At 37.5% G+C, this 14477-nt stretch overlaps 1 protein-coding gene across 1 annotated transcript in view; it reads left to right on the plus strand.

Annotated features, from left to right (window-relative positions):
- The window catches only part of LOC100607937 (intraflagellar transport protein 74 homolog), a 105910-nt gene that overhangs the window by 1197 nt on the left and 90236 nt on the right, over positions 1-14477 (plus strand). The window contains 1 exon segment of the mRNA XM_030808371.1: positions 13890-14025. Within this exon segment, the coding sequence (XP_030664231.1) occupies positions 13890-14025 (136 nt within the window).

Genomic DNA, 14477 nt, shown 5'->3' on the forward strand with positions numbered 1-14477 from the left:
CTTAATATAAGAGAGTATGTCATAAATAGTGAGTAAGAGAAACACATCATATGAGGAAAAGTTAGATGAAGTTTATGAGTTGATATTCTAAGCAGAAGGATATCCTGTAAAGATAATTATTACATTTTCATTATCATTATAATGTAAAAATTGGGAAACAACCTAGAAGACTTACAATAGGTGAATCTTGAATAATGATATGTATATCCCTATAATAGGCTGTCATCACAAGCCACTTTCAAGATATTTCAGAAAATAATATACTTTAACAAAAGTTTAAAAGTGATATCAATTTAACATAGAAAACATAAATTTATAAATACATAGAATTGAAATGGAAATAAATGAATAGACAAAAATGTCCATAAATTGATCTGATGTTCACACAGGTGATTTCAACTGAGAAAGTACAGAGGGCCAATACTCAAGCTCCTACAGTAGGCTAACTGCAAACTACAGATAATGTTGGGTCCTATGGTTAACTCATAAGAAGAGCAGCATTTTTTGGAGGGAATAATTTTGTTAAAGTCAGATTTTCCTAAAGTTTTCAGATTTTTTTTCTAGAGTTTCAGGTAATAATATTAGGACATCGTCATTTTTTTTTTTTTTTTTTTGAGACGGAGTCTCGCTCTTTCACCCAGGCTAGAGTGCAGTGGCGCGATCTCGGCTCACTGCAGGCTCCACCCCCCGGGGTTCACGCCATTCTCCTGCCTCAGCCTCCCGCGTAGCGGGGACTACAGGCGCCCGCCACCTCGCCCAGCTAATTTTTTGTCTCTAGTTTAGTAGAGGTGGGGCTTCACCGTGTTAGCCAGGATGGTCTCCATCTCCTGACCTCGTGATCCACCCACCTCGGCCTCCCAAAATGCTGGGATTACAGGCGCGTGAGCCACCGCGCCAGGCCAGGACATCGTCATTAACTTAGACTGAAACAATTTTTCTAGAGTCTTCATACATAGGATAGTAAGGGTATCTTTTTCTTTTATTCCAGTAAAAATTGATAATTAAATATTTGTAAAAAGAATCTGACATTTATTTGCCACCTACTATTTGCCAGGCATGTTATCTATTTGTTTATTTGTAAAATTTTAAAATTTGTATGTATTTATGGGGTAGATCAGTTGTCTTACATGCATATATTATGTAATGATGAAGTGTGGGCTTTTAGTGTACCCATCACCTGAATAGTGAACACTGTACCAAATATGTAATTTAGCAACCCTCACCTTCCTCCCACCCATCTTTTGTAATCTTTAGTGTCTCTTATCTCACTCTGTATGTCCATATGTACCCATTGTTTAGCTCCCACTTACAAGTGAGAACATGCGGTATTTGACTTTCTCTTTCTGAATTGTTTCACTTAGGATCATGGCCTCTGGTTCCATCCATATTGCTGCAAAAGACATGGTTTCATTCTTTATTATGGCAGAGTAGTGTTTCATAGTATGTGTATATATATATATGTGTATATGCGTGTGTATATATATATATGTATATACATATGTACCACATTTTCTTTACGTAGCCCTCCATCTCCATTGATGGACAGTTAGGTTTTTTTTCATATATTCGCTATTGTGGCAAGTAGTGTGATAAACATAGGAATGCAGGTATCTTTTTGAAATAATGATTTCTTTCCTTTTGCAGTGGGATTGCTGGATCATATGATAGTTCTATTTTTAGTTTTTTGAGGAACTTCCATACTGTTCTCCATAATGGTTATACTAACTTACATTCCCACCAACACTGTACAAAGGTTCCCTTTTCTCTCTATATTTGTCAGCATTTGCTATTGCCTTTCTTTTGGATAAAAGTCATTTTAACTGGGGTGAGATGATATCTCATTGTAGTTTTGATTTGCATTTCTCTGATGATCAGTGATGTTGAGCGCCTTTTCATATACCTGTTTGACGTTTGTGTATCTTCTTTTGAGAAGTTGTCTGTTCAGACCTTTTGCTCGTTTTTTATTGTATTACTAGATTTTTTTGCTAGTGAGTTGTTGGAGCTCCTTATATATTCTGTTTATTAATTTCTTGTCAGATGGATAGTTTTCATATATTTTCTCCTCCTATTATGTTGGTTTTCCCATCACTTCGTTGATTGTTTGCTGTGCAAGTGCTTTTTAATTTGATGTGATTCTATTTGTTCATTTTTGCTTTGGTTTCCTTTGCTTGTGGGATATTACTCAAGAAATCTTTGCTTAGACCAATGTTCTGGATAATTTCCCCCATGTTTTATTTTAGTAGTTTCATAGTTTGAGGTCTTAATTTAAGTCTTTAATCCATTTTGATTTGATTCTTGTATATGGTGAGAGATGTGGGTCTAGTTTCATTCTTTTGTCTATGGATATCCAGTTCTCCCAGTACCATTTATTGAAGAAACTGGCATTTCTTCAGTGTATGTTCCTTGCATCTTTGTCAAAAATGTGTTCACTCTAGATATATGGATTTATTTCTGGGTTCTCTATTCTGTTTTTATGCCAGTATGCTTTTCTTTTCTTTCTTTTTTTTTTTTTATTCAGGATGGGTTTGGCTATTCTAGATCTTTTATGGTTCTATATAAATTTTAGGATTTTTTTTTCTATTTTTGAGAAGAATGTCATTGATATTTTGACAAGGATTGCATTGAATTTGTAGATTAATTTGGATATTCTAGATATTTTGACAATGTTGATTCTTCCAATCCATGAACATGGAATATCTTTCTATTCTTTGGTGTTCTCTTCAGTTCATTGCCTCAGTGTTTTATAGTTTTCATTGTAGAGATCTTTCACTTCTTGGGTTAATTCCTAGGTATTTTATTTTATTTGTAGCTATTGTAAATGGGACGACTTTCTTGATTTTTTTTCATATTGTTCACTGTTAGCATATAGAAATGCTATCGATTTTTGTATCCTGCAATTTTTCTGAGTTTTACTGAATGTACTATTTATTAGTTCGAATAGTTTTTTTGGTGGAGTCTTTAGGTTTTTCCAAATATAAGATCATATCATCTGCAGACAGAGTTAATTTGACTTCTTCCTTTCCAGTTTGGATGCCCTTTATTTCTTTTTGTTGTCTGATTGCTCTAGCCAGGAATTCCAGTACTATGTTGAATAACAGTGGTGAAAGTGGGCATCCTTGTTGTGTTCTAGATCTTAGAGGAAAGACTTTCAGTTTTTCCTCATTCCATAGGATACTAGCTGTGGATCTGTCATATATAGCTTTTATTGTATTTAGGTATGTTCCTTCTATACCTGGTTTTTTGAGAATTTTTATCATCAGGAGATGTTAAATGTCATCAAATGCTTTTACAATATCAACGGAAGGCTTTTGTCCTTCAGTCTGATGGTATGATCTATCACATTGATTGATTTGCACGTGTTGAACTATCTTTACATACCTGGGGTAAATACCAGTGAGTCATGACAAATGATCTTTTTAATGTGTTGTTTAATTCAGTTTGCTGGTACTTTGTTGAGGATTTTTGCATCAATGTTCATCAGGGATATTGGCCTATAGTTTTCTGTTTTCTTCGTATGTCTTGTCTTTTTTTTTTTTTTATATCAGGGTAATACTGGTCTTGTAGAATGAGTCTGAAAGTATTTTCTCCTCTTCTATTTCTCAGAATAGTTTTAGTAGGATTGGTATTAGTTCTTTTTTAAATGTTTGATGGAACTCAGCAGTGAAGCCATCAGGTCCTGAGCTTTTCTTTGCTGGGAGACTTTTTTTAAATTAAAAAAAAATTTTTTTTTTTTTGAGATAGAATCTTGCTCTGTCACCCAGGCTGGAGTGCAGTGACGCGATCTCTGCTCACTGCAACCTCCGCCTCCCGGGTTCAAGCGATTCTTCTGCCTCAGCCTCCCGAGTAGCTGGGATTACAGGCGTGTGCTACCACATCTGGCTAATTTTTATATTTTTAGTAGAGACTGGGTTTCACCATTTTGGTCAGGCTAGTCTTGAACTCCTGACCTCGTGATCTGCCCACCTCGGCCTCCCAAAGTGTTGGGATTACAGGCGTGAGCCACTGCGCCCAGCCAGAACACTTTTTATTATGGCTTGGATCTCATTATTTGTTATTGGTCTGTTCAGGTTTTGGATTTCTTTATGGTTCAGTCTCTGTTGGTTGTATGTGTTTAGTCATTTGTTCATTTCTTCCAGATTTTCCAACTTATTGGCATAGAGTTGCTCATAGTGGCCTCTAATGATCCTTTGAGTTTCTGTTATCAGTTGTAGTATATATTTTTTTTCATTTCTGATTATATTTATTTGAGTCTTCCCTCTTTTTTTCATTAGTTAGTCTGGCTAAAAGTTTGTTGATTTTGTTTATCTTTTCAAAACACCAACTTTGTGTTTCGTTGATCTTTTATATTTTTTTGTTTCACTTTCATTTATTTCTACTGTGATCTTTATTAATTTCTAATATGAATTTTGTGTTTGGTTTGCTCATGCTTATCTGATTCTTTAATATGCATTATTAGGTTGTTTATTTTGTTTTTCTACTTTTTTAATGTAGGCACTTACAAGTATAAACTTTCCTCTTAGTACTGCTTTTGCTGTATTGCATAGGTTTTGGATATGTTGTGTTTCCATTGTAATTTGTTTCAAGAGTTTTAAAAAATTTCCTTTTTAATCTCTTCTTTGACCCACTGGTCATTCAGGAACATATTTCTATTTGTTGGTATAGTTTCCAAAATTCCTCTTGTTATCAATTTGTGGTTTTATTCCATTAAGGTCAGAGAAGATACATATATATTTAGGATTGTTGTATCTCTTGTTTAATTGATTCCTTTATTATTATATAATGATCTTCTTGTCTTTTTTTTTTTAAACTGTTTTTGATTTGAAGATGTATGTATAGCTAATCCTGCTTGCTTTTGGTAGTGTGGAATACCTTTTCCCACTCTTTTATTTTTAGCCTACGTGTGTCTTTTAGGGCTAGATATGTTTCTCATAGGCAGGATATAGTTGGATTATGTTGTTGTTGTTTTTTAAAAATCTTCTGCTAATATGTATCTTTTAAGTGAATAATTCAATTCATTTACATTACATTCACAGTTAATAATGATGTGTGAAGCTTTGTTCCTGTCATTTTGTTAGTTGTTTTTAAGTTGTATAAATTATTTGTTTCTTTTTCTCTGTCTTTTTATCTTTACGTTTTCATGAAATTCTTTCATGTTGGCATTTGATTATTTTGTCCTCTTTGTGATTGTTTTATAAGAACTGTGAGTTTAATATTTTTATGTGTTTTTGTGATACTGTATATCCACCTTTAATTTCTATGTTGAAGACCCCTTTGAACATTTACTGTAGGAATGGCCTAGTGGTGACACATTCCCTCAGCATTTGCTTGTCCTGGAAATACTTTATTTCTCCTTCATTTATGAATCTTATTCTGTCAGGATATAAAATTCGTGTCTGACAGTTTTTTTTTGTTTGTTTTTTGTTTTTTGTTTTTTTCCTTAGCACTTCGAAAATGACATCCTATTCTCTTTTTTATTTGTTTTTTTTAATTTCCACTGAAAGATCTGCTTTTATTCTGATAGGATGTCTTTATAGGTGACTAGATACTTTTCTCTTATTAATTTTAAAATTCTTTCCTTCACATTGACTTCAGACATTCTGATAATATGCTGTGGTGAAGGCATTGCAAAAATGACATTTTCTTTGCAATGACTTCACCTATTTAATGTTTGCATTTTTGAAAATAGTAATGCTTGTTGTAAAACATACAAACAATGGAGAAGTATCAGAGTTCCTTCCTATTGTAGGTATAACCACTATCAACAGTATCTTCTAGACTTTTTAATGTATTTATAAACACACACACATACATACAAATGTATGACTTTGGTCTGTTCCAAAATCAAGATAGTACTGTATACGTTGTTATTTTTTCTCATCTATTTATTTCAGCAATATATTATGAATATGTTGCCAAGTGAATACATATACATCCACTTCATTATTTTTAATGTGTACAGTTTTAATTTATATATTCTTCTCTATACTTTCATCTGGTGAATGGAAAACAAAAAGTAGCATAATTAGTTGAGTAGGTCTCACAGTTATGCTTGCATAAAGCCAAAGAAGAAATTATTCAGAAAATTTACCAGGAAGAGATTTAACATTGTCTTCTAGAGATCACTCGGGTTAACCTTTAACTCATTTCATTTGAATTTATAGTTGACAGTCTTTCTGTGTCCAACACATTCTCTAGAATTAGTACTATTCCTGGCCTCTATGCTCAAAATAATTCCCAAGTAATTCATAAGGGGATAAACTGACATCTTTTCAAGGGGCGGTTGTGATTCTTAACAAGGCAATGGGGAGATATTTAACCCAGGGTAACCGGGTTTCTAGGACTAATTTTGTCAGGTGACTTTTTAGGGTTTGGTTCATTCTTTCTACTCTTCCTGAAGAGGATGGATGCCAAGGGATATGGTATTCCCATTTTATGTCTAGCACCTGTGCTAACTCTCTAATGACATGTGCCATGAAATGGGTTTCATTGTCTGAATCAATGTTTTCTATTAATCTAAACCTGGGTATGATGTTTTCAGTTAATGCCTTTATAACTGCATTACTAGCAGTTACGCTTGAGAAGGAGATAGTCTCTACACAGTGAGTAAAGTGATTTACTATTATCAATAAATACTTCAGGCAACCGAATGGGGGCATTTTAGTGTAGTTAATTTGAACGCTTTGGAGTGGTCTTAGCCCTGGATCTCTTCCCCTGAGGAGTGATTTTCTTAGAGCTTGCTTATTAGTTTTTTTTATATATTAAGTGACTGTCTGTGACCTGTTTGGCTAGGGTATAAATTCTGATACACCCATAAACTCTGAAAACCACATCACACATAGCTTGGGGTCTCCAATGGGCTCCTTGATGTACTTGAGACAAGACCTCCCTCATGAGAGGTTTGGATAACATCTCTCTTTGATCTGGTAATACCCATTTTCCTTCTGTGTTTCCTTTAGCTCCTATTTTTATTAATTTTTCTTTTTCAGTGGAAGAGAAAATGGGGACTGTGGTAGGGGAAAGAAGGCAAGGAGTTAAGCGAAAGACAGGTGTTTCAGAAGAAATGGCAGCTTGTTTGGCTATTTGATCTGCAAGGTTATTTCCTTGACTTGGGAAGGAAAAGTCATTTTGATGCCCTGGGACATGTACAATAGCTATCTCTTCTGGCAACTGGAGATTGTTTAAGACATGGACAATTAGTTCTTTTTGGACCAAGTCTTGGCCTTTACTATTAAGACCATTCTCAGTCCAATTTTTTTTAAATGTATGAGCCACTCCAAAGGTGTACTTAGAATCAGTATAGATAGTTCCTTCTTGGTTCTGTAAATGTTTCAAAGCTTGGCTGAGTGCAAACAGTTTACAAGTTTGGGCAGACCAATTACTGGGCAATCTTCCTGACTCTACTTCTTCAAGAGTTTTTCCATCAATTACTGAATACCCATTATGTCTTTTCTCTTCAATTACCTGGGAGGACCCATCTATAAATAAGTGTCGCCCTGTCTTGAAGGGAGTTTCTCCTAAGTCTGGCCAGACCTTTGTATGGTAATCAATTAGATCTAAACATGTGTGCTCCCTTTTTAGGTTTAGATCTCCTGTTAAGAAACCAGCTAGGTTGAGTGAATTATCAGTAGTTAATGTTAAATCATCTTTTTTTTTTTTTTTTAACAGAATGGTCTTATATTTTAAAATTCTTGAGTCAGTGATTCACCTCTCTATTTTTTGGTCTAAGATAGTTCTAACTTGGTGGGGCGTGCTTACTGTCAATTTTCCTCCGAAGGTTAACTTTTTACTTTCTTCAACCAATACTGCTCTAGCTGCAATGGACTGGATGCATTGAGGCCATCCACAGGTGACTGGGTCTAAAACTTTTGACAGGAAGGCCATGGGCTGACGGTTGCCTCCATGCTCTTGGGTAAGCACTCCTAAAGCTACCCCATTATTCACATTAACAAAAAGGTGAAATGGCTTTTCCAGGGAAGGTAGGGCTAGAACGGGGGCAGTTATGAGCATCTCTTTCAGCTCTTTAATCTGATGCATTTTATCGGAAGTCCACAAGAGATGGTCAGGCTTACACTGGGTAAGTTTTTCATACAAAAATTTCCTTTTTAGTGAGTATGAGTCAATCCATACATGGCAATACCCAATTAATCCTAAAAATTTTTTTGGTTTTTGCTTAGTTTGAGGCAGGGGTAAGGACAGAATTCACTCAATCCATTCGGGCCCTATTCTTTGCTTACCTGCACTTATTAGGTGGCTTAAATATTTAACTTCAGGCTCTGTATATTGAAGCTTTCCTTTTGAGACTCATAACCCCTCAAACTGTTGGTGGTTAAGAATATGTATAGAGAAGTCATCCACTTTTTTTATATCTTCACCAGATATGAGAATATCATCCACATACTGAAGCAGGCATATTTGCTTTGGGACAACAACTTTTTCTGATACTCATTCTAGAATTTGACCAAAGAGGTTAGGGGAGTCTATAAACCCTTGGGGTAAGACTGTCCATCAATATTGTTGTTTTCGCCCTGAATGGGGATCTTCTCACTCAAAGGCAAATATGTCTCGGCTATCCTCAGCCAAGGGGCATGCCCAGAAAGCATCCTTCAAATCTATTACTGTGAACCACTGATGATCGTAAGGAATTTGGCTGAGAATGGTGTCAGGGTTGGGGACAACAGGTTGAGTTGTCTGGACTATCTGGTTAATAGCTCTGAGGTCTTGTACTAATCAGTATGACCCATCTGATTTCTTGACAGGCAGGATTGGGGTATTATAGGGAGACATACAGGGTTTAAGGATTCCATCTTTAATGAGACTCTCAATTACAGGCTTTAACCCTATCCTGCCTTCGAAAGGAATGGGGTATTGCTTTCTCTTTACTATGTCCCCAGGAGTTTTTAGTTTGATGTGTATTGGGGGAACTTGAAGTTTTTCTCGATTCCCTTCTCTTGACCAGACATCAGGATGAATGTATTTTTCATCCACAGTGGTGAGTAGATTTAATGCGGTGAGGAATCCCTTAGGGCCAGCTTGAAGGCCTATGCCTAATTTTAGCGTTAAGTCTTTTTCTGATAGATTAGTTCCCACCTCAGGGATCAACAAAAATTGAATATGAGTTAGTAGATCTTGATGTTTGACTTTTGTATTTTCTAAGATTTTTGCCTTAAATCCTTTTCCTTCTCCTTTTACCCCAGTTCTTCTGAAGAGCAAGATTAGATGGAGTGAGACAAACAGAGGAGTGAGACACTCCTGAATCAATTAAAAAGGTGATAAGTTCACATTTAGATCCCACCTCTAAATGTATCAAGTGCTCCTGGTGGGACTCAAATTAAAAGAGACAGAGCCGGGCCGGGCGCGGTGGCTCACGCTTGTAATCCCAGAACTTTGGGAGGCCGAGGCGGGCGGATCACGAGGTCAGGAGATCGAGACCATGGTGAAACCCCGTCTCTACTAAAAAAATACAAAAAAAATTAGCCGGGCGTGGTAGCGGGCGCCTGTAGTCCCAGCTACTCGGAGAGGCTGAGGCAGGAGAATGGCGTGAACCCGGGAGGCGGAGCTTGCAGTGAGCCGAGATTGCGCCACTGCACTCCAGCCTGGGCGACAGAGCGAGACTCTGTCTCAAAAAAAAAAAAAAGAGACAGAGCCCCTGACTCCCCTATTCTTCCTTGAAAGTCATGAGTGGTAGGACTTCTTTTTCCCTTTTTAATTTGGGACATTGTCTCTTGAAGTGGCTTGTTCCACATTTGTAACATGTATCTTGTCCTTCCTCCCTTTCAATTCTGGGATTCTTTGACTTTGCTCCCCTACACTCTTTAGAGGGCCTAGGAAATGAAGGCTTGGGGGCTTGGTTCCTTTGAATGGGCGTTTGGATCCTTTATAGTTCTTGGCTCCCTGGAAGCCTTGTTGAGAAGCATATGGGTTTGGAGCCACCTGTTGAAAGGTGGATAGCATAAGTTTTGCTCTTTGTTTTTGCTTTTCTTCGTCTCTCCTTACATACACTTTTTGAGCTTTCCTAAGAAGTTTACTTAGTGGTCGGTCTTCCCAATTTTCTAATTTTTGTAACTTTTTAAAAATATCTGGTCAATTCTTAGTGACAAAATGGAGCTTAAACATTCCTGGCCCAAGGGGATCTTCCAAATTTAGGCCTGCATACTGTTTCATTTGCTCCTTTAGCCTGTCTAAGAATTTTATAGGCCCCTCATCTTTTTTTGTTGTTGTATATCAAACGCTTTAGAGAGGTTTTGAGTTCGGGGTATTGATTCCTTAATTCCTTTTATTATCATTTCCCTTAGATCTTCCATGTTTTCCTGGTGAGCTGCATTATTATTGTCCCACCTGAGGTCTTAAGCGGGAAATTTTTGGTCCGTGGTAGGGACATTCTGACCAGGACAGTATTCACGTTCCCAAATTGCCATAGCAGCCCTACATTTATGCCTTTTTTTTCCTCTGAAAAGAGGATGCCTGGGATGGACATTAACTCGACCCAGGTATATAACTGAGGTCCTAAGAATTGATCAACTTGATTAGTCACCCCATAAGGGTCATCCAACAGGAGCTTAAGCTCTTTTTTCAAACTTCGCACCTCTGAACTGGTCAAGGGAATATTTACAAAGCCAATGGCTCCCCCTCCTTGTGGCACCTCTTTTAAGGGGAAGAGAGTCAGGGCTGACTCCTTAGGTGTGGAGGGAAATGGGAAATTTTGGATATCCTTTTTACATTGTTCTATCTCACGTTGAAGTCCTTTCAGGGAGGGGTACTTAATAGGCTGATAGGGGAAAGGCTCGTGGGATGATAATTCCCAAAGTCAGGGTTATAAGGAGGAGGAATAACATGAGCAGGGAAAGGATCTGGAATGGGACCTGAGGTGGCAGCAGCTGTCTGAGGGGGAGGGTCAGGGGCACTGAGCGGAGGAAGATGATCCAGAGGATCCCATGTGTTGGTGGGTGTGGGTTGTTTAGGAACAGGGACTCTTTCTCTTTTAGAGGAGTTGGTTTCTGGCTTGTTCCCTCTGGTTTTTAAAGGGTAAAGGAGGACAGGTTCTTGCCTCCAACAAAGAGCATAGTCTGTTTCCTTTTGGGAGACAGGGCTTTTGTCATTAACGTGTTTGATTAAGAGCTGACAAATCCAGTCTTCATTGGAACCAAATTTTGGCAGGAAAACTGAGGGTTTGAGGATGGGCCTTCAGTCCAAATAAAACAACAATATTTTATCATTTGCTGTTTTCTTTTATGTTTAGTTCTTTCATTATCTTTCCAATATTTTAACATAAGTCCCAAGGGACTATCAGAAGGAATTCATCACGCGCTTGGCTCTTTATTTTTCCTGTCTTACTTGAAACATTTCCCATCTTGGAGGTTTGGGATGGTGTCTAAGTGAAATAGGCCTTTCCCTGGAGCTTCTCAACCTCTCCTACTAGAGATTTCTCGCCCTCCTCCTTTCAGAAGCTCACTGAGGCTCTGAGGCTCAATCCCTCATATTAGAGATTTCTTGCCTATCGATTTCCATAGGCGTTGTTAAGGCTCAGTCCCTCGTATTAGAGATTTCTTGCCTATCCTTAGTCCCTCATATTAGAGATTTCTTGCCTATCCTTTAGCCCCACCTGTTGGAGGCTCCTTGCACCCTTCTTTTGCTTTTTCCACTCTGGCTGCTTCCCTTGTGGGAAATGGCAGGATCTGCCACATGAGGTGACCACAGGACCGCGCAGATAGGACCCACTCAATCCACACAGCAGTAGTGTGAACATCATCTACACACACTTTTATCCTCCGGGATACCCTGACCACCTAGGAAATACTTTGTTGCTCTTGTACCATTTTTCACCTTGGTCTGTGCACAGAGTTACTTGGTCGCCGTGGTGTTGTAAGCCTCTCCTTTCCCTGTTGCTGAGAGCTTGGATTTGTTTGTCAGAATGGGTGGATCTCAGTCTCCTGTCCCTGAGGCCACTGCAACGGGACGGTGCTACATGTCTCCCCCTGGGTGGGGTGACTGAAGACTTCTTCTTGAAGGAGAATGGGAATTCTGGACAAGCCCCCAGAATTGTTAGAAATAAAGCTTGGAGTCATAAAGAAAGACGAGTACTCAAACAAAGGATTTCTCAGCAAAGCAAATTTAGTTTTGCGCAGTGGGGTGCTTCCTACAGGGCTGCTTGTCACGAGAGCACATTGAAGAAAGTAGAGTAGAAGCTTTTATTCCTAATGCGACTCCTGCCCTCGTGTCCTTTCCCCATTGGCTGGGGTCAGACTGCACAATCTAAACTAGACCCAATTGGCTAAACATTTAAACTTTCTTAGATAAGGTGGGCGCATGGTGGGAGAGAGGGGAGAGGAGGAAGGGGTCATCTACAGAGGACTAGAGAGCCAGTCTTTTCCTAAATAAGGAAAGGAATGTGAGCTGGGGCTGTGGCATGCCTGGGCATGTAGTAAAATCGGAAAGAAGAAAAAAGGAGAAGAAAGGCAGGGGGTACCTGGAATTAGAGAATAAGTAGCTGAGCAGGCTGTTTGAAGAGAAACCTTGCCTTATCTCACATCTTTTATATCTTCTCATGCCTATATGTATTATATGAACTGACATAAAGGAAGTCTTTTGGCCTTTTCCTGAGGTCATATAGTGTTATGTTGGATTTTGCATACCTGAAGTAGAGAATCATGTTGAGTAGTAATATGAATGCTTGTTTAACAGTGTAAGCCGTTTAGTACTTACATGGTCATCTTAGGATGGATTTATATCCATTTGTTTTTACAAGATTAAAGTTTTCTTATTTTTTTCTGATTTTTAAAGGTAATATATACTCATTGCAATAAGGCTGAGAATACCAAATTGTATAAAGGAGAAAATAAAAACTATAATATCATTATCGATCATCATTACTATTTTTTCATATAGTTTTTAAAATTTTTATTTTTGTCTTTATTTTTTGTTTTTTAAAAAGACAGTCTCTCTATGTTCTCCAGGCTGGCCTCGAACTCCTGGGTTTTAAACAATCCTCTCATCTCAGACTGCCAAGTAGCTGGGACTGTTGGTGCATGCCACCATGCCCAAACTTCCAGCCTTTTTTTGTTTTAAAAAAGTAGAGTTATGAACCAGGCACAGTGACTCTCACCTGTAATCCCAGCTACTTGGATAGCTGAGGCAGAAGGATCTCTTTAGGCCAGTAGTTCAAGACCAGCCTGAGTAACATAGTGAGCCCTTGTCTCTAAAACAAACAAAAACGGAATTATAAATACGATCTTGTAAACTGCCTTTTAATTTTTATTTTATTTACTTATTTTGAGACTGAATCTCACTCTGTCACCCAAGCTAGAGTGCAGTGGCATGATCTCGGCTCACTGCAGCCTTGACCTCCCAGATTCAAGCGATTCTCATGGCTTAGCCTCCCAAGTAGCTGGGATTACCGACGTGTGCCACCACACCTGGATAACTTTTGTATTTTTAGTAGCGATGGGGTTTTGCCATGTTGCCCAGGCTGGTTTTGAACTCCTGACCTCACATGATCCACCTGCCTTGGCCTCACAAAGTGCTGGGATTACAGGTGTGAGCCACCACACCCAACTTAAACTGCCCTTTTTATATACTGCAGCTTATTTAACCATTTTCTACTGTGGACATTTAACTCCTTTCCAGTTTTGAGGTATTATAAATAATGTCTACGTATAGAATTTAAAATTTTCCTGAAATGTATTTTTAAATAGTCATAGAACGTTAAATGTTAAAGAAATATGTTAATAAATTGAACAACAGTATTTAATAATTCAGACATTTAAAAAATGAGGAAATTTTTACAAATCAAGTAGAATTTTGTTTTTTTAAAAAATTGTCTTTGCAGTTTTACAATAGCAGATGTACAGTGTTTTTTCCGATTTACTAAACATGAAATCTTGTTTGTCATTTAGATGCCACCTGGGACAGCAAGACCAGGTTCTCGTGGTTGTCCCATAGGGACTGGTGGAGTTCTGTCTTCTCAAATCAAAGTTGCCGATCGCCCTGTAACACAACAAGGTTTGACTGGAATGAAAACTGGGAGGAAAGGTACCTATTTTAAGATAAGTATCACACTTGGGCCTGTGTTTTGTAAGAAATAAATAATTGTGAACAATTAAAAAAAGTAAAAGTTGAGTATATTTTGAACAATAAGTATTACAGTACCATTTTATTAAATCAGTATTATAGCATGTAAGAATTATTACATGTAATTCTGGCATGTAATGAGAATTATGGCATATCGTTATTCTTTGATTCACAAAATTATTGTGATGGTTAAACAACAGAGTGAATATGAAAATACAGTTTGAATTAGAAAGCTGAATACAGATGTGAGCTATTTCAGTCTTCATTTTTCTGACATGGAGCTGTAGTACAACTTGAAGAACTTTGAAATAATCTTGGAGAAAAGTTTGAGATTGAAAATTAGATTTTTGGTACTATATAGAAATACTCTGAAACAGTTTGGATAGTTTCTATATTAAAATGACACTTAAAAT

The sequence above is a fragment of the Nomascus leucogenys genome, unplaced genomic scaffold, assembly GCF_006542625.1.
Source record: "Nomascus leucogenys isolate Asia unplaced genomic scaffold, Asia_NLE_v1 Super-Scaffold_442, whole genome shotgun sequence".
NCBI lineage: Eukaryota > Metazoa > Chordata > Mammalia > Primates > Hylobatidae > Nomascus > Nomascus leucogenys.